A 27,174-nucleotide genomic window follows, 5' to 3' on the forward strand; every position below is an offset into this window, starting at 1 on the left:
GAACCTAAGGGCTATCTTACCAGTTCATCCAGCGGAACAGGGGAAGAGTCATTATTCCATTTATTTCGTGGTCCCCAAGAAAGAGGGAACTTTTCGGCCCATCCTGGATTTAAAGAAGGTCAGTGTAGCCTTCAAGGTGCCCCGTTTCCGAATGGAGATGCTCCGGTCTGTCATCGCAGCCATGCGAAAGGGTGAATTCCTGGCGTCCCTAGACCTGACAGAAGCCTATCTTCACATCTGCATTCGATGGGACCACCAGAGGCTCCTCAGATTTATGATCCTAGGGCAACATTTCCAGTTTTGTGCCATATCATTTGGCCTTTCCACGGCTCCGCGGATGTTCACCAAGGGTAATGGTGGTGGCGGCGGCGTCCCTGAGGAAGGAGGGAGTACTGGTGCATCCCTATCTGGATGACTGGCTCATTCGGGCGAAATCAGCGGCTTTATGCTCGCAAGCTGTAGAGATAGTCTTAGCCCGTCTGTGCTCTCTGGGTTGAGTGGTCAACCTCACCAAGAGCCATCTTGTTCCCTCACAGGTCCTGGACTTTTTGGGAGCCCGCTTCGACACTCAAGTGGGCAATGTTTTCCTTTCAGGGGACAAAATCATAAAATTGCGTGGTCAAATGCAACCTCTGCTGCGAGCCTCCGTACCCAGGGTCTGGGATTACTTGGTTCCATAGCTTCGACATTGGGAGTTGGTCCTGTGGGCCTTTGCGCATATGAGGCCTCTACAAGCGGCTTTATTGTCCCATTGGAACCAGCTGTCAGAGAAGTTCTATCTTCCGTTACCACTTATGGACGTTTCCAGGTCAAGTCTGTTGGGGTGGCTGGTACATCATCTCTTGGAGTGCGGCGTGGATCTGGAAATACCCTGGTGGATGGTGGTAAAGACCGATGCCAGCCTCTCTGGCTGGGGAGCAGTGTGTCAGAATCGGGCTGTGCAGGGCCAGTGGTCTCCAGAGTCGTCGTCATGATTGATCAATCGTCTCAAGACACGAGCCATTCGCTTGGCTCTGGAGTGTTTTCTCCCCCTTCTGCGCCATCAGGCAGTTAGAGTTCTGTCGGACAATGTGACAACAGTGGCCTATATCAACCGGCAAGGGGGAATAAGAAGTCACCTTGTTGCTCTCAAAGTGGATCTGTTGATGGCCTGGGCAAAATGCCATCTAGAGATGTTAGCGGCATCACACATTGCGGGGACGACGAACAGACAGGCGGACTTCCTCAATCGTCACCAGCTAGACCTAGTCCGATGAAGCCATGCACCTGATATCTCGCCGATGGGGTAAGCCTCATGTGGATCTCATAGCGACTCGCGCAAATGCCAAGGCGTCGCGATTCTTCAGTCGCAGGAGAGATCACGGCGCGGAAGGAGTTGAAGTTCCCCTGTATGTATCCCCTCCGTGGCCACTGCTGGAAAAGGTACTCAGGAAGATCAAACTTCACCTGGGCTGAGTCGTGCTCATAGCTCCGGAGTGGCCATGCCATCCATGGTTCGCGGATTTCGTAAACCTGTGTGTGTAGGGACCCCTATGATTGAGTCATCTGCCGAATCTTCTTCGACAAGGTCCCATATTTTTCGATCAGGCAGCTTGCTTTTGTCCTGCGGCCTGGCTTTTGAAAGGCGTAGGTTGCGGAAAAAGGGATATCGGATTGAGGTGATCTCCATGCTGCTTAGGGCTCAAGACTTCTACTTCTCTGGCCTATGTTTGTGTTTGGAAGGTTTTTGAGTCGTGGTGTGAGTCTCGGGGGATGGATCCTCGCAAGGCTTCTATTCCCCTGGTCCTTTCTTTCTGCAAGACGGACTTTAGAAAGATTGTCTTTTAATTCCCTCAAAGCCCAGATCTCCGCTTTGGGATGCCTGCGAGGTTAAATCCAGGGCTCCTCTCTCGCAACTCATCCTGACGTTACATGTTTTCTTCACTGAGTGAAGCATCTGCGACCGCCGACTCGGCAGATATGTCCCTCCTGGAACTTGAACTTGGTGCTCCAGGCTTTGTGCGAAGCATCTTTCGAGCCTATTAAGAGGGCTACCTTGAAGGACCTCATGCTGAAGGTGCTGTTTCTGGTGGCAATCTGTTCAGCCAGGAGGGTGTCAGAGATTCAGGCCCTACCCTGTAGAGAGCCTTTCCTGCGCATCTCAGACTCTGGAGTTTCGCTTCGAGTGGTCCCATCCTTTTTGCCAAAAGTGGTTTCCGCTTTTCAACTGAATCAGTTGGTGGAGCTTCCGGCTTTTTTGGAGGTGGAGTTGAAGGATCCTCATTCTAGAGAGTTGAAGCGTGTGGGTGTCAGATGGGCTTTATTACACTATTTGGAGGCAACCAATGGATTCCGCTTATCGGATCATCTTTTTGTCTTATGGTATGGTGCTAAGAAGGGACAAAAAGCGTCTAAAGGCACTATTGCTCGTTGGTTAAAGGAAGCCATTGCATCAGCACATATCTGTCGTGGTCGCTCAGTTCCGGAAGGGCTGAAAGCTCATTCTGCTCGAGCACAGGCGGCATCCTGGGCGGAATGCCAACTTGTCTCCCCGCAGGAAATCTGCAGGGCAGCTACCTGGAAGTCTTTGCACACTTCTGCTCGACATTACCATTTAGACATCCAGCAGGCGGAGGCCTGCAATTTTGGGGCCAATGTCGTTCGAGTGGGACTCGCACAATCCCACCCTGTTTAGAAGAAGCTTGGGTACATCCCATCAGTCTGGACTGATCCGGGTATGTACAGGGAAAGGAAAATTGGTTCTTACCTGCTAATTTTCATTCCTGTAGTACCACGGATCAGCTCGCCCACTGTAGGGTTGAGGGGTGTAGAAGAATGCCAAATGGGGTGTAGAAGAATGCCAAATGGAGCTAGTAATCAATATTGAAAAAACAGAGTTCCTACACTTAGAACGCAAAAAGAATGAAATCATTCAAAATACAATCACACTCAAAAACAACCAAAAAATAGAACTAGCAGAAAAAGTACGGAACCTAGGCGTTATAATCGACTCAGAATTAAGCCTAAAACAACATATATCCTTAAAAGTGAGAGAAGGATATGCCAAACTCATGGTTCTCAGAAGACTCAAACCACTGCTAACAACTAAAAACTTTCGTACAGTGCTACAAGCACTGATCTTTGCGAGCACCGACTACTGTAATGCCTTACTAGGTCTACCATACACATCACTCAGACCACTACAAATTCTACAAAACACCGCAGCAAGAATTTTGACCGGAAAAAGTAAAAAAGACCACTCCTGCCAAACAGGACTTCATGTACCAGAATTCCCTGCTTCATGATGGGTTTACTTACAGTCTGCAATACAGCTGTAATTAGGACATTGAGAAACTCTCTGTCAGCACATTGCACATTTTCATTTTTGGCTTCGCTGTTCTTATTCTCTGATAAGCTTTCACTGCTGTAACCTAGATTAGAACAATGGATGTATTATGTGAAGGGCTGTATTGCTGCAGACTCGCAAATTCCTTTCCAGAACTGCAAGTCCCGACAGCCTCTCCTGCAGAAGTTTCACGAAGGTTTCAGGTTGTCTAAGGAGGGGGTCAGTAGCCCCTCAGCCGGGATATGCTTGCTCAGCAATGCGTAGAACGCATGTGTAAAAGATAAGAAATGTGGAATGTATAAAAGCCAGCTCCTGAAGGGGAGGGGCACGCAGATTAGGCAGCCTGTTTATAGGCAGGTGTAGCCTATATCACCGATACGTCCACCAGGCGTATGGTCTAGGTGGTGGCGAAGGTTCCTATGGCTGCAGAATTGGTCAGCAGACTTGTGGTCTAAAGCCCAGCTGTCAAACCTCCCCTTCAGGGGGAAGCTTCTCTTCAGGGAGGACTTGGAGCAGCTCATGAAGCAGGGAGAGTCAAAGGGCTATAAATTGCCTAAGGACCAGAAGGATCCTAGAAAGTCCTTTCCGCCGCAAGCCCGTTTTCGAGAGGTTAGGAGATTTCGGGTGCCGGCATCACAGAAACGGAGTTCAGGCAGACAGCAGCCCTTTCAAAATCAGCACAGATTCCCGAGGGTCGGTGGGTCCCAAGGGGAGAATGGAAACCCAATTGGGCAGTGAAAGTGTTTTGGCCCACTCCTCTCTGGAAGCCAGCAGAGGGAGGTTGTCTTTCTTTTCGAGGAGTGGACCAGAATCACATCGGACCAGTGGGTCCTGGAGGTGATAGGAGACAGTTACACTTTAGAATTTTCTTGGCCACTCAAGGACGTCTTTCCTCTGCATGCCATTGTTCCGGTGCCTCCGCAGGAGAAGGGACAGGGCAGGTATTCCGTGTAATTCATGGTACCAAAGAAAGAGGGGACCTTTCAGCCCATTGTCTATCTGCAGAAGGTGACTGCTGCCATCCGGGTGCCATGTTTTCGTATGGAGACACTGCACATGGTGATAATGGCAGTGCACAAAGGGGAGTTTCTGGCATCATTGGATTTGTCAGAGGCCTATCTTCATATCTCCATTTGGCCTGAACATCAGAAGTTTGAGGTTCATGGTTCTGGGAGGATATTTCCAGTTTTGAGCTTTTCCCTTTGGGTTGGTGATGGCACCGCGCACATTCACAAAGGTGATGGTGTAATTGGCGGCTACATTCAGGAAGGAAGGTATCCTGGTGCACCTGTACCTGGACGATTGGCTGATACGGGCGAAGTCTGAGATATGGAGTGTGATCACTTCTGGAGGCGTTGTGCTGGGTGACGAACCTCGCAAAGAGTCATCTGAGGCTGACCCAATCTTTGGAGTATCTGGGGGCACATTGATACTCAGTTGGGGTAGGTGTTACTGACTTTGGAGAGAGTCTTCAAGCTGAAGAGACAGGTTCTTCGGTTTCTGCGCATGTCTGTGCCCAAGGTCTGGGATTACCTGTAGATCCTGGGTTCCATGGCTTCTACGCTGGACTCAGTACCATGGGCTTTTGCTCTCATGCATCCTCTGCAGGGGGCTCTGCTATCCCATTGGCATCCGCTGTCGGAAGAATTTCAGCTTCCTTTACTGTTGCCAGAGGATGCCAGGTCCAGTCTTTCATGGTGGCTGATGCGGTGCAATCTGGAGAAGGGAATGGATCTGGAAATACCAGACTGGGTACTGGTGACAACGGATGCTAGCCTCTCTGGATGGGCGACAATTTGTCAAGGAAAATCAGCCTAGGGGCAGTAGTTGCTGGAGGACGCGGCTTGGTCCATCAATTGGCTGGAAACCAGAGCAGTACGCAAGGCCTTGTTGGCATTTCTTCTTGTGTGGGACAAGTCAGTGCTAGTATTCTTGGACAATGCGACAGCAGCATACATCAACTGTCAGGACGGTACAAAGAGTTATCTAGTGGTGCTGGAGGTGCAAGAGCTGTTTGTGTGGGCAGAGAAACACCTGGTGAGAATAGCTGCTTTCCTAGCGTGTAGCAGTTGGACTCAAAACAAATGGGTATAGTGTGCTCGTGCTAGCAGTTGGAGACGGATCTGACGTCAGCACCCACAGGAAGTGCCGCAAATCAGTAATTTCCGTCTCCAAAGCAGTTTGGAGCTATCTCATGCTCGCTGAGCGTGTTTCCAAATTCTAACGATTAAATTCCTAGAAGAAACCTATTGAAGACAAGCCCCGCACTCCTGTGGTGAGGCCCTCACCCAGTTGAGTTTCCTGAGCTGACTTCCGTGGTCCCTCAGAAATTAATTACTTGACTGCATGTATATTGTTTACTCTTAAAGACTCACATATATTGTGTTATTTTGACCAATATAAAGTTTGCAGAATTTTAAGCTTTTGTGTGCAGAATTTTAAATTTTTTTTTTTTGCGCAAGGTTTTTTCACATTCAGTGGAGCGAATGAAGTCTGGCAAAGCATTCCAAATGCGTGAGCCCATAACTGAGAATGCCCTGCTTTTGTGTGTGATCTGAATGTGCGAGCTTGATTGATGGTACTTCTAATAACATCTTGCTTGTTACAAGTAAACAGCTTTGCTTTATTCCCACTCTTAAATTTTTTGATGGAAAGGGAGTCTCACAGAGTTATTTGTGGCTTTTATAGCAAATAGGTCCATTCATCAGCTGGGAAAGATGGGATCATGATGTCCCGTTCCAGCTGAGCTAATGCCTGAAAGGAGGTTAAGTAACTTGTTTTTTTATTATGAATGTTTATTTGTGCACTGCCTAGGGCTTCGATATTGGCATTTATATAAGTATCAAATAAATAGGGAGTTCCCGGATACACTCTAGAAGTCTAATGCCACCCTTTGTTTATTCCCCATTATGTGTCATCCATTATTACTGAGGCAATTCTTGTGCTGAGGAGTTTAATATGCCTCTTGTTCCCTCCCATATTAGATTTATTGTCAGAACCTGTGCCTGCTGGCTAAGCTCTTTCTGGATCACAAGACCCTATATTTTGATGTGGAGCCTTTCGTCTTCTACATCCTGACTGAGGTAGACCGGCAGGGAGCTCACATTGTTGGCTACTTTTCTAAGGTACTATTGCTCAATAGCAAATCCGGGACTTTGATCAATCAAAAAATGTGTACATATAGGATCCCTTTAGGTGATTGCTTGTGTATGTAATATATACATAGTAACATAATAATGATAGCAGAAAGGACCAGACGGCCCATCCAGTGGATTACATTTGCTCAGATTTCTGCAGGAACAGCACTTATATGCATAGGTCTGTTTAGTGAAAATGGACTGTGAAGCTCTGAGCTGGAAAAAAAAATTTGATTAGCTCAGGATCCCTTTTTTTTTTTTTTTTTTTTTTTGCCATTTAGGAGAAAGAGTCACCAGACGGCAACAATGTGGCCTGCATCCTAACACTGCCTCCATACCAGAGACGTGGCTATGGCAAATTCCTCATTGCCTTCAGTAAGTAGTGCTAGCCCTCAACATAGTAACAATGGCAGAAAAAGATCAAATGATCCTTTCATTCTGCCCCGCATGTTTCTTATGGTAGTAACTACTGCATCATGCAGGTTACCCCATGTTTCTGTTAAGGATGGAAACTGCCACCTCATGCAGGCTACCTCCAAGCCTCATATTAAGGGTAGGAATATTTACAATCAAAACCAAGAAATTGTGAAACCCATAACAAAATTCCTGCTAGCAATATTTTTACAGGGTGAGCAGCTTTCTGGATAATTAAGACAATGTTGCTTGAAAGTGTTTTGCTTTTGGACTTGGCCTTAGACGCAGTCCTATGCTTTTTCCCCAATGTCTGCATATCAGTACCCTGAACCGTAAAAGTTGGGGCCCAGTGTTGGTTGAATCCAGTTCCCCTTTTTGCTTTTTGCCCCTGTTGTTGAAGTGGAGAACCTTCCAAATATGTCTCTTCTACCTTTTGCATTGCTGTGTAGTCTAGACTAGTATAAGACCAACTGTCTGTTATTATTTCACATTCTTAATACCTGTATCACTTTCATTTAAATGCAGGCTATGAGCTTTCAAAGCTAGAGAGCACTGTGGGATCCCCAGAAAAGCCTCTCTCAGACTTAGGCAAGCTGAGCTACCGCAGCTATTGGTCTTGGGTACTGCTGGAGATTCTGCGGGACTTCCGGGGGACATTATCCATCAAGGACCTCAGGTAATTAACACCCCTCCTCCAATCCTATGTGTCAAAACTGGATGTACCACAGCAAATTAAATTTTAAAGAACTTCAACTCCTTTGTAGGTGGTGATGTCTTTTCGTGGATTACAAACTGGCTAAAAGACAGGAAACATAGTAGAATTAAATGGACAATTTTCTCACTGGAAGGGAGTGGGCAGTGGAGTGTCTCGGGGATCTGTATTGGGACCCGTACTTTTCAATATATTTATAAATGATCTGGAAAGGAATACGATGAGTGAGATAATCAAATTTGCAGATGCTACAAAATTATTCAGAGTAGTTAAAGCACAAGCGGATTGTGATAAATTGCAGGAAGACCTTGTGAGACTGGAAAATTGGGCATCCAAATGGCAGATGAAATTTATTGTGGATAAGTGCAAGGTGATGCATATAGGGAAAAATAACCCATGCTATAGTTACACAATGTTAGGTTCCATATTAGGAGCTACCACCCAAGAAAGAGATCTAGGCGTCATAGTGGATAACACATTGAAATCATTGGCTCAGTGTGCTGCAGCAGTCAAAAAAGCAAACCATGTTGGGAATTATTAGAAAGAGAATGGTGAATAAAACGGAAAATGTCATAATGCCTCTGTATTGCTCCATGGTGAGACCCCATCTTGAATACTGTGTACAATTCTGGTCGCCGCATCTCAAAAAAGATATAATTGCGATGGAGAAGGTACAGAGAAGAGCGACCAAAATGATAAAGGGGATGGAACAGCTCCCCTTTGAGGAAAGACTAAAGAGGTTAGGACTTTTCAGCTTGGCGAAGAGACGGCTGAGGGGGGGGGGATATGATAGAGGTGTTTAAAATCATGAGAGGTCTAGAAGGGGTAGATGTGAATCGGTTATTTGCTCTTTCAGATAATAGAAGGACTAGGGGGCACTCCATCAAGTTAGAGTGTAGCACATTTATTTTATTTAAAAGTTGGTTTTTTTTATATACCGTGCCATGGGGTAGTAGTCTATCCATCTAGGCGGATTTAAAACTAATCTGAGAAAGTACTTTTTCATTCAACGCACAATTAAACTCTGGAATTTGTTGCCAGAGGATGTGGTTAGTGCAGTTAGTGTAGCTGGGTTTAAAAAAGGATTAGATTAGTTCTTGGAGGAGAAGTCCATTACCTGCTATTAATCAAGTTGACTTAGAAAATAGCCACTGCTATTACTGGCATCAGTTGCATGGGATAGACTTAGGTTCTTATGGCCTGGATTGGCCACTCTTGGAGACAGGACGCTGGGCTTGGTAGACCCTTGGTCTGACCCAGTATGGCATGTTTCCCGTCGATAGCAGGGCTGAATTAGCCATGCTGTCATGGAATCTGTCAATCAGGTCCGGGAGGCAGAGCTTGTCAAAGCAGAGATCAGAGCTTTGCTCTCTGCGGCTGCGCCTGTGTTCCTGCACAGGAAAGTAACTGAATCTCCTCAGTCTGTTCTTTCCGCGCGCGGGATCGCACACGGAGCTATTCTTCTCATCAGCATTATTAAAACAAAACATGTCAAAATCGGGGTTTAAGCCCTGTAATTGCGGCAAGGTAATGTCGGTCATGGATGGCCATGACCGATGTTACCGATGCCTAGGACCAGATCACAATCGGGAAGATTGTGAATTTTGCTCAGGGATGTCACCCAGGGCACTGAAGCAAAGGGCCTATAGACTTCAGGAACTTTTTACCTCACCGGAGGCTCATTTGTCGCCTGGCCCTGCGATTTTATCGGCTCCCTCAAAAAAGAGGGCATCATCATGGGATCCTCAGTCCTCCAATCTTGGAGGTAAGGAGGTGGCAAGCAGACAAGGGCCATTGGATTTTCAAAAATCCAAAGAGTCAAAATCTGCGCAGGACACTCTGGCACCAAAAATCTCGGCGCCGAAAACCTCTGCGCCTAAGGCGCTTTATGCGCATACAGAACTGTCGGCGCACAACACTTTTATGCGCATGGCGCCGAAGGACCCTGTGCGCACGGCGCAGAAGATTTCTGTGTGCAGGGCGCCGAAGACATCGGCACGCAAGACGCTAAAGCAGTCCGTGCGCACAACTAAAGGAAAATCTACGCGCACGGCGCCATCGACATCTGCGCGCATGGGGCAGACACCACCTGTGCGCCCGGCGCTAACTATATCTAGGCGCACAGCGCCGGAGACATCAGCACCAATCACTCTTGCGCGTACGGAAACAGAAAGATATGTGCATAAGTCTAGATCTGCGCATAAATCCAAATTCACGCATAAGACACATGAGCACCCATTTCATGTATTACAAAATGAGTTGAAACGAAGACGTGGACCCTCACACAGGTCTTCTTCAGCCTCTCCATCAATAACCTCACCTCGTTCAGGTACTTCCCTCTCTTCGAGAGATAATTCAACAGAGTTTACAATAAAACGTAGAAAACGATCACCGTCTTCACGGAGAAGTCATACAGACTCGTCATCACACTATCTTCATAAGCACTCACAATACTCCCACCACAAAAATTCGGTAAAGAGGAGTGCAACATGGGAAGTAAGCCCTTCGACTTCTGAATCATCTCATATACCAACTTCAAATACCTTCTCTCACAGAGAGGTAATACAAGTTGCTTCCTCTACCGCTTCTACAGCTTCAGAGGATTCGAGGGACATCATATGCGACAAAAAACAGAGACCATAAAGTATACATTATCCCAGGACAAGCAGGATGCTAGTCCTCACATATGGGTGACATCGGTAATGGAGCCCTATGTACGGAAAACTTCTGTAAAAGTTTCTATGAAACTTTTGACTGGCACCAGAGTGCCTACTGAGCATGCCCAGCATGTCATGATATTCCCTGCCACAGGGGTCTCCCTTTAGTCTTCTTTTTTCCGCGAAGCAATTAGCCTCGCGGTTATCAGGAGTCCTGTGGGATTCTCCACATATTTTCCTTACGGAAAGCTTTAAAAAACTTCAAACGCAGAGGGTCTCCCTTAGTTTGATCATCGCGGTGAGTTTTTCCCGTTCTCGCGGTTCCGTGCCGTTTTTTGACTAAAAACAAAATTTACCTGAGCCTTAGGCCGTCGACGGCTGCCCGGCCACAAAATGGCTACAGGTTTTAAAAAATGTCCGAAATGCGCGAGAAATATGTCTATTACAGACCCTCACCAAGACTGTGTACTTTGCCTTGGTGAAGGTCATGATGTAAAAAATTGTCCCTTATGCGCTACGATGACCTCGAAAGGTCGACGTCTACGGATGGACAAGATGGAGCAATTATTCAAAATTCAACTGATTACTGCTCCATCTACTTCCACACAATCGTCTCCGGCTGGGGCGATTAGGAAAGTAGTCTTGAAGAAACGTCACTCCGGTGACTCGGGAGACGCTCCTTTTTCCTCCCCCTCACCATCGTCCAGAGCGTCCACATCGAGTAGCGAAAAAGGGCGCGAAAAAGATAAACATCGCCATCGGCATCGCAGGCCGCAACCAGCAACCATCGCTCCGATACCCGGCGAGCCATCGGCGGAAGACGGGGCACCGAGTAAGAAAGCCCGGCTCCAAAGTAAGGCTTCCGAGCCACCGACAGGCCAACCCTCGCCGATTCCGGCGGAAGGAATCGTACCTCCTCAGGGCCCTGAGGTCGTACTACTGTCGCCACCACCGCCTCCCCCCATGGGTGCTCTGTTCACATCATCCATGCGGGCGGAACTTGACAGTTACATACGTCAAGCGGTTAAGGATGCCTTTATCGAGGCGATGCCACGGCCTGCCACTCCGGTTCTGCCATCGACACCGGTCATAGGAGGATCTCCGGTTCCATCACCGATTCCTTCACTACCGATGCCAAGGAAATCACCGCTCTCCTCGATGGCGCCGATTCCATTGCCGGTTCTACCTAGGCCGCAGCCACCGGATTCAGCATTGCCGATTCCCCGAGTACCATCGATTCCACCACGGCCATCGATCCCGATGGCACCTTCGATGCCTTCTCAAGAGTCCATTTTTCAACCATTGATGGACAAACTGGACTCATTAATACATTGCTTCTCATCTCTACCACATCCTATAGATGTAGATGACAGTCAAGAGCCAATACCAGGTCCTTCGGGTGTCCCACCACCCCTCAGACCTCAGACTCCACTTTCTGAAATGCCAACTAAGCCTACTAGGCCGTTGGAGCTCCCTCTGGATGATAGTGACGAAGAATTCTCCTCGGATGAAGACCTCCTTTCTGAGCCTTCTCCCCCAGAAGATAGAAGAAAGTCACCACCGGAGGATCTCTCTTTCTCCAACTTTATTAAGGAGATGTCTCAAACAATTCCCTTTTCTCTCATCTCTGAAGTGGACAGCAGACAAAAAACCTTGGAGGTGCTTCAATTCGTAGACCCTCCCAAGGAAATTCTTGCTATTCCTGTTCATGAAGTTTTACAAGAACTTATGTACAGGATATGGGAACACCCTGGGTCGGTGGCAGCTGTTAATAAGCGGGCGGATGCCACTTACCTAGTACAACCCATCCCGGGGTTCCAAAAAACTCAACTACCGCATCAGTCAGTGGTGGTCGAGTCGGCCCAAAAGAAGGCCAAAAGATTAAAGCAACATGCCTCCATACCTCCTGGAAAGGATAATAGGTTCTTGGACAATCTTGGTCGAAAAATCTTCCAAGCTGCTATGCTGGTAGCTAGAATAAATTCATACCAGCTTTTTATGAACCAGTACCAGCGTGACCTATGGAAGCAAGTTGAATCCCTGTCTCAGCAGTTACCTGACCATCTTCAGGAAGGTTTTCAAAACCTAGTACATAAGGGCCTAGAGGCGGGGAAACACGAGGTTCGGGCCACGTATGATTCATTCGAGACAACCTCCAGATTGTCTGCAGCTGGAATAACAGCGAGAAGATGGGCCTGGCTTAAATCTTCAGAGCTGAGACCAGAGGTACAGGAGCGCTTGGCGGACCTGCCCTGCTTAGGGGAGAACCTCTTTGGCGATAAGGTCAAGGAGGCAGTAGCCACCATCAAGGACCATACAGAAACCCTCAAACAGCTTTCTCAGCTGCCACAAGAGGTACATCAACCTTCTAGGAGGCCTCCAAGAAGGGAACAAAGAAAGCCATATTACCGCCCTAGGCGGTATTATCCGCCAGTAGCCAGGCCCAGACAACAAAGACCTGCTCAACGGCCTCAGCCTCGCCAAAGACCTGCTAGGCCTCAACAACCTCCGCCTGCGGCGTCCACTTCCGGATTTTGAAGTTCAACCAGAGGGCATGAGTCATTATCAAAATCCCTATCCACAAGTACCGGTTGGAGGCCGAGTTGCTCACCATCTTCAAACTTGGACCTCCATCACTACAGACCAATGGGTACTCTCAATCATATCTCAGGGGTACCACTTGGACTTCCTCACTGTACCAAAAGACAATCCCCCTATTCCGTCTTGGACAGTGTCTCATCATTACACAATCCTGCAAGCAGAATTATCTACCCTCCTGACTGCCAGGGCCATCCAAAGAGTTCCCAGGCCTCAGTGGGGCACAGGATTCTACTCCCGATATTTCCTCATTCCAAAGAAAACCGGGGGTCTACGTCCTATCCTGGACCTAAGAAATCTCAACAAATTTTTAAAAAAGGAAAAATTCAGGATGGTGTCCTTAGGCACCATGCTACCTCTTCTTCAAAAAGGAGATTGGCTCTGCTCTCTGGATCTTCAAGACGCTTACGCTCACATTCCCATATTTCCACCTCATCGACAGTTCCTACGATTTCTGGTACAAGGTCAACACTTCCAATACAGGGTGCTACCTTTCGGCCTTGCCTCAGCACCTCGAGTGTTCACAAAGTGTCTAGCAGTAGCGGTGGCACATCTTCACAAGCAACAAGTACATGTGTTCCCCTACTTGGACGATTGGCTCATCAAGAGTCATACACAGAGCGGAGCTGTCACTTCTCTCCATCTCACAATAAGATTGCTTCACTCCTTGGGATTTCTCATCAATTACGACAAATCCCAGCTCACACCATCTCACCAGTTGCAGTTCATAGGTGCAGATCTCAACACCATCACAGCAAAGGCTTTTCTTCCGAAAGACCGGGCTCAATCGCTCGTTCTCCTAGTACATTCTATTCGCAATCAATATACAGTCACAGCTCATCAGTGCCTCATCCTACTCGGACACATGGCCTCAACAGTTCACGTCACTCCCATGGCCAGACTGACCATGCGACTAATGCAATGGACACTCAAATCTCAATGGATTCAAGCCATTCAACCACTGTCCACTCACATCCAGATAACACCAGAGCTGAAGTATTCCCTTCTCTGGTGGACATCACCACTCAACTTGCTCAAAGGCCTACCTTTTCAACAACCAGTTTCACAAGTGACTTTAACTACAGATGCGTCCACCTTGGGATGGGGAGCGCACATTGCTCATCTGAAAACACAGGGCAAGTGGACAAAGCAAGAAGCTTCCTTTCAGATAAATTTCCTGGAGCTTCGAGCTATACGCTATGCTCTATATGCATTCAAGGACTGCCTTTCACACAAGACTGTTCTGATCCAAACGGACAATACAGTAGCCATGTGGTACATCAACAAACAGGGTGGTACGGGCTCGTACCTCCTTTGCCAGGAAGCGGCTCAAATATGGGACTGGGCCCTAGCACACTCAATTCTACTACGGGCCACCTACCTAGCAGGCATCCACAACACAGTAGCGGATCGCCTCAGCCGTCACTTTCAACCACACGAGTGGTCCCTCGACCCAGCGTTAGCAATCAAGATATTTCAACGCTGGGGTCAACCAACAATAGATCTCTTTGCGTCACATCTGAACTACAAAGTGAACAATTACTGCTCTCTCCTCTTCCGGCAGAACAGCTTACCAAAGGACGCGTTTGCCCGCCATTGGAACTCAGGCCTGTTATACGCGTATCCACCAATACCGCTCATAACCAAAACCTTAGTAAAGCTACAACAGGACAAGGGGACAATGATACTCATAGCCCCATATTGGCCTCGACAAGTATGGTTCCCCACACTGCTAGATCTCTCAGTCAGGGATCCAATTCGCCTGGGAGTGGCTCCCAATCTCATAACTCAGGAACAGGGTCAGTTGCGCCATCCCAACCTTCAATCCCTGTCCCTGACAGCATGGATGTTGAAAGCCTGATCTTACAACCATTCAACCTTTCAACTAATATATCTCAGGTACTTATAGCTGCACGTAAACCTTCCACTAGAAAGAATTATTCCTACAAATGGAAAAGGTTTACTTTATGGTGCACTCAGAAAGATTTAGATCCTTTCACTTGCCCCACTACCTCGCTACTAGATTACCTTTACCATCTCTCAGACTCTGGTCTTAAGACGTCATCTGTAAGGGTACACTTAAGTGCAATCTCAGCTTATCATAACAAGCTAGGAGATACATCGATCTCCACGCAGCCTCTCGTCAGTAAATTCATGAGAGGCCTAACTCACATTAAACCTCCAATTCATTCCCCAAGCATTCAATGGGACCTGAACGTAGTTTTAACCAAGCTTATGCGTTCTCCATTTGAACCCATAAATACCTGTGACCTTAAATTCCTTACTTGGAAAACGGTATTTCTTATAGCCATTACATCAGCTAGAAGGGTCAGTGAACTACAAGCACTAGTAACTTACGAACCCTTCACGAAGTTCCTTCATGACAGAGTAGTCCTCCGTACACATCCAAAATTCCTTCCTAAGGTTGTCACGGAATTTCATTTGAACCAAACCATAGTTTTACCTACATTCTTTCCTAGGCCTCACTCTCACCAGGGAGAGAGAGCCTTACACACTTTGGACTGTAAGCGTGCGTTATCTTTCTATTTAAACCGCACTGCAGCCCAAAGAAAATCAAATCAGCTGTTTGTGTCCTATGATCCAAACAAACCAGGTAAAGCAGTGGGTAAGCATACTCTGTCAACCTGGCTAGCAGATTGCATACAATTTTGTTATGAAAAAGCAGGCCTTACTCTCCAAGGGCGAGTAAACGCACATTCAGTCAGAGCAATGTCAACCTCAGTAGCACACCTTCGCTCTGTACCTATTCTGGACATTTGTAAAGCAGCAACATGGAGTTCTCTTCACACCTTTGCAGCTCACTACTGTCTAGACAAAGAGGGAAGACAAGATTCAGCATATGGACAATCCGTCTTAAAGAACTTGTTTCCAGTTTAATCCCAACTCCTTCTACATCCAACCTGCTGTGATTTCGACTGATTCATTTCAATAACAATACCTTACGGTCATTTCAGCACAAAATGAATCAGCCTCTAGCTTGCTAATCACCCATATGTGAGGACTAGCATCCTGCTTGTCCTGGGATAAAGCAAAATTGCTTACCTTATAATAGGTGTTATCCCAGGACAGCAGGATGTAGTCCTCACGAAACCCACCCGCCACCCCGCGGAGTTGGGTCCGATACGTTTTATTGTTTTATTTTTGGCTAACGCTATTTGCTACAAACAAAGACTAAAGGGAGACCCCTGTGGCAGGGAATATCATGACATGCTGGGCATGCTCAGTAGGCACTCTGGTGCCAGTCAAAAGTTTCATAGAAACTTTTACAGAAGTTTTCCGTACATAGGGCTCCATTACCGATGTCACCCATATGTGAGGACTACATCCTGCTGTCCTGGGATAACACCTATTACAAGGTAAGCAATTTTGCTCTACTTTACCTCAGAACAAACCAATGCACCCTAAAGCATGTGAGTCACACGAACCAGATGATCATACAATAATGCCCCCTCGTACAAAAGATCATTTTATCAATTGTCCCAATCCTTAGCAGGTTTTTATGAAACTCTTCAGTCGTCATTCAAAATGACTACTATTGATACTGACAGTTCTCCGGAACATAAAACGCAGACTAATAGAGAACAGTTGGTGGAGCTTCCGACATCTCCCATAGCAAACTGACCAGCTTCACCAAATTATAAACAGGATACATCATTTGGTTCTCCTTCACCGCAAACATCCCCATCATCTACGGGATTCCCATCGGATCCGCAGGAACAACCTCAGTAGCCGTATTCCCCTCCGGAAGACCTTATATACCCAAAATTTCTAGAAAAATTGGGTACAATACTGCATCTAGAGGTCCAAAAAGAGACAGACCCTGGGTCAGAAACCCTTGGTCTCCTAAAGATTTTTGAGACTCCAGGGGAACCAACATCTCTTCCACCACAAGAGCTCCTGCATTCCGTCTTACAGAAATCCTGGGAAACACCTTACGCAATTGCAGCGGTTTCCAGGAAAACAGACATAAAATTCCGAATGAGGAAAACATCACCGTACTCTGTACCACAATTACCTCATGCTTTCAATTGTAGTAGAGTCGGCAATGCAAAGATTTAAGAAAACAGTCACATTCCTCATACCCACCAGGCAAAAACAACAAATATTTGGATGAGTTTGGCAGGAAAATATACCATAACTCAATGTTGAATGCCCGAATTATGCACCATCAATTCTACATGGTACAATACCTGTATGAGTGCATACAAGCTATAAAAGGTATGCTTTCCTAGTCTGCGGATCAAATATCTCCGCCTCTTCATGACATGGAAGAGTGTTCTCAACACCATTTGAGGTCCATCTACGAAGCATATGAAACATCGTCTAGGGCATCAGCAACAGCCATTGCAGCCCGCAGACTAGCATGGTTACCCTCGAGTTCCATACGTGAAGATTTGCACGAGAAATTAACGAACCTCCCATGTACAGGAGATAACCTGTTCGGAGAACGATTTCAAGATACAGTGGGTAAACTGAAGGAAGAAGCTCTAGCAGTACAATCATTAACATCATATCCTAACTATGCGACCACATGTAGTTATATTGGATCTACTCGTAGGCAATCATATGCCAGGCGACCCTACAGATCTTACCAGCCCTTTCGTACACAGACATACCTTCTTACCAGCGTCCTCCTCCACAACAGAATACCTCAAACCAACGTAGAGGTAAACCACGTAACCAGAGACAGCAGGCACAACAGCCGGCTACTGCAGTGAAAGCAACTTCATCTTTTTAGTTACCCAGCCACCACCACAACATCAAGCACCACCCAGCAGGATTCATTCCTGCCTGATAGCCTGGGAGAGGATAACATCCGATCAATGTGTTTTAGAGATAGTATGTCACGGCTACCAACTCCAATTTGTCACAAAACCCAGATTACCTCATCTTTCCACTTTCAAGATTCACAACTTCCAACCACAACTGGGGGAGGAAATTGCTTTGCTTCGCAAACAACAAGCAATTCGACAAATTTACCCAGGAACCCAATCAGTAGGATTTTATTTCCCATACCCAAGAAGTCGGGTGGCCTTCACCCCATCCTAGACCTAAGGGAATTGAACAGATTTCTCACCAAAGAGATGGTATCGTTGAAATCAATCCTTCCTCTCATTCAAACCGATTGGATGTGTTCCATCGACCTGAAGGATGCTTACACACACATTCCAATCCATCCATCCTCATGGCGTTACCTATGCTTTCGCTACAGGCATCAACACTACAAGTACAAATTTCTCCCCTTTGGACTATCGGCGGCACCCAGGGTGTTCACCAAATGCATGGTAGTGGTGGTGGCTCATCTCAGATGACAAGGTATAACCATCTTTCCATATCTGGATGATTGGCTCATAATCACCCCAACTCCAAACATCTTACTCGAGCACCTCCATCGAGTGATACAATGCTTGCAAGAATTAGGATTGGTGATCAATTTTCAGAAATCACACTTACAACCAACACAACAGTTACAGTTCATAGGAGCATACCTAGACACTACGTGCAACAAGGCATACCTACCAAGCGACAGAATATCACAATTCCTTCTTCTGTTACATACCTTAAACCATACTCGGAGACCTTCAGCGAGACAGGTTTTAGTAGTCCTCGGCCACATGGCAGCAGCGAATTTCATGGTTCCCAACACCAGGCTACACATGAGACGCTTGCAAGGGGGCTTGAAAAGTCAATGGAAACAGCACGCGCAACCATTGACACAGAAGTTATCATTGACCGCCGAAATGAGAAAAGATATAACATGGTGGCTCCTAAACTCCACCCTATCCAAGGGAGCATTGTTCAGTTCCCCTCCTCACAACGCAGTATTAACCACAGATGTGTCTCGCAAGGGCTGGGGTGCACATCTTGAGATTTACGAAACACAAGGGTTATGGACAATCTCGGAACAGAATCTGCAAATAAATTTATTGGAACTCAGAGCGATTCGCAATGCATTACGAGTGTTCCAAGACCACCTGAAAGGATGCAGGGTCATGTTCTACACGGACAACCAAGTCGCAATGTTTTACATCAACAAACAAGGAGGGTCCGGTTCATGGTCCCTTTGCAAGGAGACCTTGACAATCTTCGAACATGCGCACCGAAATTGCATACATCTACAGGCAACTTACCTACCAGGAGTTGCAAACACAAGAGCGGACAAGTTAAGCCGAATCTTTCATCCTCACGAATGGGCACTCAATACAGAAATATAGCTCAAGACATATTCATGCAGTGGGGGACACCTTCAATAGATCTCTTTGCAACAGAGATCAATGCTCAAGTTCCCAAATTCTGCTCGATAAGATCAAGCCAATTCAGGATCGCTCAAGATGCCTTTCTCATCCCTTGGACGACAGGCCTCCTGTACGCCTTTCCTCCCATACCACTCATAACGAGGACAATTCAAAAGTGCATAGCAGACAAAGCTCAACTGATACTCATAACCCCGGCTTGGCCGAGGCAACCATGGTACAGTTTCCTTCTCTGACTATCCAATTCGATTACCGAATCGACAGGATCTTCTCTACCAAGATCAAGGGACGCTTCGACACCCGTTACACTCATCTCTCCACTTGACAGTATGGAGATTGAGAGGCTCCTAACAGAACAGGGAGTTTCCACCTTGGCACAATTCATCTTGTTAGAATCCAGGAAACTCTCCACAAGGAAAACTTATAGCTATAAATGGAAATGTTACTCTACATGGTGCACTTCCAAAGGTGTACCACCATTGGACTGCTCACCTGAGTTGCTCATAGATCATCTTCATACACTATATACAGCTGGTCTAGCAACATCATCCATCAGAGTTCATCTCAGTGCCATAGGGGCATATCATAGACCAGTTAATAATATTCCTATATCCAATCACCCCTTGCTATCTCGTTTCATTAAGGGACTAACTCACATTCGTCCTCCGATCTCTAAGCCTCCAGTTCCATGGAACCTCAACATAGTTCTGGAACAGCTCATGCTTTCCCCATTTGAGCCCATGGACTCGGCACATATTAAATACCTCACATGGAAGGTGGTATTCTTAGTTGCAGTAACATCAGCACGAAGAATTAGTGAATTGCAGGCCTTGGTCCATTATTCTCCATATTTACAATTTCATCTCCAAAAAGTAGTTCTCCGAACTCACCCATACTTCCTACCAAAAGTAGTTTCTCAATTCCATCTCAGACAATGGAATTACCCACCTTTTTCCCTAAACCTCATGTAAATGTTAGGGAAAAATTACTGCATACATTAGATTGTAAAAGAGCTTTAGCATACTACAAAGAAAGGACAAACTCGGACACCCGTGTTTCTCAACTCTTTGTCTGCTTTGACCCAAAGGCACCTGGATTACCAGTGGCTAAATGCACCATCTCCAGCTGGATAGCGCAGTGCATCAAATTCTGTTACGATAAACAGAAACTTCAACTACGTTCAGAGCCAAAAGCTCACCAAGTCAGAGCAGTGGCAGCCTCATTGGCACACCTAAGGAATGCGCAACCCATAGACATTTGCAAGGCAGCTACATGGTCATCGCTCCATACCTTTACATCTCACTACTGCCTTGATCAACAAGCAGCCACGGATGCGAAGATAGGGCAAGCAATCCTGCAATCTCTATCCTCCTGTCCAAGGTGACTGCCACACTGTCAAAGATCACGTACAGACATATATATCATAAACAACATGATCGGGAGCTTGGGACTCCCATGACAGCATGGCTAATTCAGCCCTGCTATCGACGGGAAAAAGCAAGTTTGCTTACCGTAAACGGTGTTTCTGTAGATAGCAGGATGAATTAGCCATGCTGACCCACCCTCCTCCCTGGCAGTCACCAAGTTTTCGACCCCACTAAGGCTTAATCACAGACTGAGGAGATTCCGTTACTTTCCTGCGTGGGAACACACGCGCAGCCACAGAGAGCAAAGCTCTGATCTCTGCTTTGACAAGCTCCGCCTCCTGGACCTGATTGACAAATCCCATGACAGCATGGCTAATTCATCCTGCTATCTACGAACACCATTTACGGTAAACAAACTTGTTTTTCTTATGTTTGTAACCTCAACTTCTCTGAAATTCAGTACACTCCTGATGAAACCTTTTGTATTTTGTACAGGATAAGCAGAGCCTCCAACTAAGTTGCCTTTCTTTAGAGGAGAACAGCCTCCCCTTAAAGGGTGAACCCTCTTCCTATTTAATGAGATTACCCCTTTCCAGAAATTAAATCTGTGGTCCTTTTGCTTCTTTCTTGGAACCAGACATTGTTTTGCAGTTTGTGTTGTGATTTTTCCATGCTTTGAATGCCTTTCTGCTAACCACTCACCTCTTTCAATTCTAGCCAGATGACTAGCATTACGCAAAATGACATCATCAGTACGCTGCAGTCCCTGAACATGGTCAAGTATTGGAAGGGTCAGCATGTGATCTGTGTCACCCCCAAACTGGTGGAGGAGCATCTAAAGAGTGCACAGTACAAGAAACCCCCTATCACAGGTACTGTAGGAGAAGTACAGAGCAGCAGCACTATTCAAATGCACTCTCTCTTTCTCTCAGCAGTTAAGAGAATTTGTTTAACATTCTTTTTTTTTTTTTTCCTTCCAGTGGACTCCATCTGCCTGAAGTGGGCACCACCTAAACACAAGCTTCTGAAGCTGTCCAAGAAGTGAAGCATGGGAAGTGGAGTACTTCTCAGAAGGCAGCACTGTCTGGAAGGAAAAAAGGAGGGGCCGGAGGCAAACCATCCATCCTCTGTGATGGATGCATGCCAGTTCTGTCTTTCTATGGGATGCCCTGTTCCTTGGCGGTTTCCCTGTTTTGTTTCACTGACTGGCTTGCACCTATAGACTGAAAGGCTAGACGAGGCTGCAGGTGATTGCACAAAGCTACTTTGGAGGTGTGAGAGTAGCATTTTCAGCAAAATGTTTCAAAGGATGGTGAGACAGCCTCCATTCTCTTTATGCCTTCTGCAGGTACAGAGCCTCTCTGACCAGTATGATTTATCTGACTTAGCCAGTGATCTGCATATGAACCACCTCATTACTGGGAGGAGACTGGCATTATCTGAATTCTGCTCTGCACATTGCTGACTTCTGATTAGACCATTGCCAAATCTCTGCATCTGACTATACACAGATGTTTTATCACTATCACATGGATCCTGGTTTGAAGGGAGAAGCTGGATTGCTAGACTTGCTTCTGGATTGCTAGATTAGCCAGCCGTGTCACCAAAAGTAGTTTGTTTTCAAAATTTTGGTTCTGTAGTTTGTGAAGGGAGCTCTTTTGTTTACTGGTGATGTCTGCCTCTGGCATATCTCAATTGTAACAGCTTGAAATAGCCAAATTTTACTTTTCATCCTTGCTCATGTTGTAAACTGCAAATATTGTCTCAGACCATGGCAAGGTGAGAACATTGCTGTTTTCAGTGAGATATATGTATCATCACAAGTAAACAAAATACCTTCTTAATCTTAAAACCTTAAAATATTTTCTTTTTTTTAACAGTATCATGATTACTGTTGTCTTTCACAATTAAAGCTTGCACAGTTTTCCTTTAACTTAAAGAAATGAACCTTAAGCAAGTCTTCCACACAGCAGCTAATAACTTGACACAATCTCAAAGCAACTGGTAATTTTTGCGAATGTGATGTCTTGTCCTCTTCCTGGATGGAGGAAGCCCTAGATGATATACTGGAAAACACTACATTACTTTGCACCCTGTGATACTTGGAAGACAAACAGAGGCATCCTCAGCCTGTTTAGCATGTGTGAAGGCCCCTCTAGAACTGCACCTGGAAGTAACCTATAGTGTATGGAGTGTATATATGTAATTTTTGTTGCTTACAAAAGATGTATTTTTGATAATAAAAAGGAATTACATGATGAAGCAGAATTCACATCTATGTTTTTGCAACAGGCCCTGTATATTAGTGATTTTCTGATTATGCTTATAAGCAATAAGAAAACAGTGGTTTAGAGCAGGCTGTACTTCTATAAGGTGGATACATGACTGATGAGGGGAACATGGATTCAAAAAGTTCTCCACAGTCCATGGCTACCAAGGAAAGTATATCAATTAGGATTTCAGAATAGGAATGGGACCAGTGTTCCATATTTTTGTTAAATTTGAGGATGGCATACAGAATGCACTTATTAAATTTCCATATGTTATCACAATTCATTCCATTTAAGTACCTTTGAGGACAGACATAGGATCCAAAATAGTTGAACATAGAATGGAATTCAACATGGGCAAATGCTAAAAACTGCACTTAAAAATGAAAAAGCAAATATAAAATTGGGGAATTATTAGTTAGGCATTGATACTGTGGTTATTGTACACCATTAAATATGATTCAGCAATGTGCTGTTGTAAGGAAAGCTAATTTGCTACTGAAATGTATGTGAGATACATAAAATAATTCTCCCAATCTCCTCAAAACAATTACAATTTTTGTTGGATCCTATGCTTCATGAAGGATGTGGAGACATTGGGAGAGAGTACAGAAAAACAACCTAAAGAGGTCTAGATAAGTCTAACCTATGAGGAAAAGTTGTTGGAGATGGTTTTAATTGAACCTAGAAAGAGTGTGTGTGGGGGGGGGGGGGCAGGGGGGCAGGCATAAGAGAACAAAATGGGGTTATAAACATTCTGAATGACCTGAGATAGCTTTCAGCTCTACGTTTCTATGATTCTTGATCAAAGTAGGCAAAACATTTTGGCAAGTGCCATCCCCCCTTTCTCTCTTTTCTCTCCCTCTCTCTCTCCCTCACACTTACACACACTTAAATTTAAGAAAGGTGGGAAGAGGGAGGTGGATGGAGATCCTACCAGAATCCTATGCAGTGATCAGGACACCTACCAAAATCCTACTGCTTCTGAAGGTGGGAGGAGGAGATGTCCTCTACCTGAACCAAAATCCTGCTGCCTCCAGGGAGATCACGCATGTTCCAAAGCTAGTACCACATTTATTTTCAAAATAAAGGTACTAGCCTTCAAAATAAATAGCTGTACTAATTTCATGTATCACAAGATGTGCAAAATCAGCCTTTCCCTGTTAGTACCCAGATCAGTACAGATTCCTGGGTTTTACCTCCCTTCCAGCAGATGGAGACAGAGAAATTTTCACAGCCATGGCACATAACCTGGTGTAGCACCTGCATCCCCTTAGTATTTCTCTGTCTCCAGCAGATGGAGGTGCAAAACCTGCAATACTGAATCTTAAAACAAAATATGTATAGGGAAAAAGGATTTCTTCCAAGAGGATTTCCTTCCTAGGAGGTTGGCAGGTCCTGGTGGGACTAGCCCTCCTTGGTTGTGGGGCTGGACAAACAGGGTTTGGAGACCCAAAACTGTTCTGATTTCCATGCCAGAGGTTGAAAGCTGGTGGTCCAGTTTCCTCACTTCCTGGAGTTCAGGAGAAAAAGCCTCTGCCAAGCTTCAGATAAGGCTGTCTCTTTTCTTCTATTGTCTTTGTCTTGCTGTTTTTTATTGTAAAGTTTTGTTTATAAATAGTTGCAAACAGCGTTCACTTTGCCTTATCTCTTGTTTCTCCCTGGCGCCGGTGGTGCAGGGAGGCAGCTTGGAGGACTTCTTTATTTTGGCTCCCAATGTTTTTTTCCCCCCACATGGCTGGCTGCCTCATGGTTGGCACGGCACCTAAGCATGCTGAAGGAGCTTCGCTGCTCTGTTTACAGTCGCAACTCCAGGCGCCTGTCGCCGGATGGCCGTTGCGCCCGGTAACTCTCAGCAGGGGAGGGCATGTTGGGAGGGTCTTGGGCAGCTTCCTCGCTACAACATCGGTCCGGGGGCCTGAAAGCTGTGCGGTGCAAGGCCGACAATCTGTTCTCCCAGAACAAGCAGGATATTAGTTCTCACAGATAGATGACATAATCAGATGGAGCCCGGCATGGAATAATTTTGTCAAAGTTTCTAGAAACTTTGGCACACTGAGCATGCCACTAACCCCGCAGCCATGCGGGGTCCCCCTTCAGTCTTTTTTTTCTGCAGTTCTGTTGTCTCGTGGTTTGTGGAGCTCTTCAATTTTTCCCTTCACGGAAGAAGTTCACCATTTTTTTCCCATCTCTGAATCCCCCGTCACAAATTGGTTCCCCCGTCATGACTGTCAGTTTCCACCGACCGCGCGCCATCTTTTTTCAGTGGTGACCGGTTTTCGGAAGTGCCCTCATGGACCCGCATGACATTTGCATCCTCTGCCTGGGGCCTTCCCATGATGTCTGGTATCCCAGCTGTGCTCAGATGACCTTCAAAGGCCGGCGTGCCCGCCTGGACAAGATGAAGCACTTGTTTGGTTCCAGACAATCGGCCCCATCGACTCCAGTACTGGGTACGTCGAGTCTTGGTGATCGATCTGACTCAGGACCTTCTCCTTCAGCGCTCCGCCGTGATGATCAAGGTGCAGGAGATCACCCCTTACCAGCATCAGGCCACTCCAAGACCTCCGGGTCCTATTTCCTCTGCACCAGAGAAGGACCGGGCCAAGGGCTGTCAGCACCCTGAGGACTTATCCTTCCCGGGCTTTGTTCAGGCAATGGTAGAGACCATTCCCTTCCAGCTCTTAACAGAAGAGGACGCCCATCATAAGATGTTGGAGGTCCTCCAATTTGTGGATGTCCCTAAGGAGATGGTGGCTGATCCAGGGCAAGATGTCCTCCTAGAGCTACTCTACCGGTTATGAGAACACCCTGGCTCTGTTGCTCCAGTCAACCGGAAGACGGAAGCCATTTAGTGTAACAGGCCCTGGGCTTCCAAAAGAGCCAGCTACCATACTACTCTGTGGTGGTGGAATCAGCTCAGGAAAAGGGCAAGAGGGCCCGCACTCACTCCTCTGCCCCTCCAGGAAAGGACCAAAAAGCCTTAGACTCCATGGGCCGCAAAGTCTTCCAAGGGGCTATGTTCATTGCCTGGATAGCAGCATACCAGTTGTACATGAACCAGAACAACCACAACCTCTGGAAGCAGGTCCAGGAGTTCGCCGAAGGTCTCCTGCAACAGTTCCAAGAGGGCTTGGAATCCTTTGTCCAGAAAGAATTTGAGGCTGGCAAGCATGAGGTGAAAGCAGCCTATGACATCTCAGCAGCCGGCATTAGTACCTGACGCTGGGCCTGGCTTTGAAAGCCTATGACCTCTGCCTGGAGGTCCAGGAAAAGCTGGCTGACCTCCCCTGCACAGGAGAGAACCTTGTTTGGGGACAAAGTCAGAGATGCAGTGGCTCAGTTAAAAGATCATCATGAAACCCTGCTTCAGTTGTCTGCTACCACCTTGGGCCCCTCCTTGGTGACCCGCAGGGTGCCACATAGGATCTCCAGGAAGTCATTCTTCGGCCAACGGAGATACTACCCTCTGGCCTCACGCACTCGACCAGCTCAGGCCGCCCCAAAGAGCCACCCACTCCCCAACAGCGGATGCCACGGGCTCAGCCAACACCTTAGCCCAGCTCTGCGGCTGGGTTTTGACTGGCGCAGGGGAAGCAGCAGCCTAACCCTGGTGCCCACACCGTCCAACCTACCGGTCGAGGGCCAGCTCTGCCTATTTGCAGAGAGCTGGACACCCATTACCTCCGATCGATGGGTATTATCCATCGTAAAACATGGCTACTGCCTGAATCCCCTCCCTCTCCGACTTGGAGCCTTGTAGAACACACAATGACCCTTGAGTTAGAACTCTTGGCCCTGCTACGGTCCAGAGCCGTCAAACCAGTTCCCCGTGCCCAGCACAGCTGAGGGTTCTATTCCAGGTATTTTCTCATTCCAAAGAGAACAGGCACCCTCTGTCCCATCCTTGACCTCCGGGCCTTAAACAGGTTCCTCCGGAGGGAACAGTTCAAAATGGTATCCTTATGCACCGTACTCCTGCTTCTCCATCAGGGGGACTGGCTCTGCTCTCTCAATTTGCAGGATGCCTACACACATATTGCCATCTTTCCACCTCATCGGAAATATCTGCCCTTCGTGGTAGGCCAGTAGCATTCCCAGTAGAGGGTTCTTCCCTTCTGGCTTGCCTCTGCACCTCAGGTCTTCACAAAGTGCCTGGCAGTGGTGGGAGCAATCTCAACAAATTTCTTCAAAAAGAAAAGTTCCGGATGATCTCCCTTGGGACCATCCTTCTCTTACTACACCGAGGCGATTGGCTCTGTTCTCTGGATCTTCAAGACACCTACGCTCACATACCCATTTCCCCACAACATCGCAAATATCTAAGATTCATACTGGGACAAAAAAAATTTCCAATACAGAGTCCTACCATTTGGACTAGCCTCAGTATCTTGGGTGTTCACAAAATGTCTAGCAGTA

The 27,174-nt window shown here is 46.6% G+C and overlaps 1 protein-coding gene across 2 annotated transcripts in view; it reads left to right on the forward strand.

Annotated features, from left to right (window-relative positions):
• Nucleotides 1–22,747, forward strand: part of KAT8 (lysine acetyltransferase 8) — a 91,152-nt gene extending 68,405 nt beyond the window's left edge. For both annotated transcript variants that reach the window (XM_029606871.1, XM_029606872.1), the window contains exons 7-11: nt 6,310–6,450; nt 6,744–6,837; nt 7,402–7,552; nt 21,203–21,357; nt 21,466–22,747. In XM_029606871.1, coding sequence (XP_029462731.1) covers nt 6,310–6,450; nt 6,744–6,837; nt 7,402–7,552; nt 21,203–21,357; nt 21,466–21,530 — 606 coding nt within the window. In that variant the 3' untranslated portion in view covers nt 21,531–22,747. The remainder of the gene's footprint in view (nt 1–6,309; nt 6,451–6,743; nt 6,838–7,401; nt 7,553–21,202; nt 21,358–21,465) is intronic.
• The last annotated feature ends 4,427 nt before the right edge of the window (nt 22,748–27,174 follow it).

The sequence above is a fragment of the Rhinatrema bivittatum genome, chromosome 6 (assembly GCF_901001135.1).
Source record: "Rhinatrema bivittatum chromosome 6, aRhiBiv1.1, whole genome shotgun sequence".
Lineage (NCBI taxonomy): Eukaryota > Metazoa > Chordata > Amphibia > Gymnophiona > Rhinatrematidae > Rhinatrema > Rhinatrema bivittatum.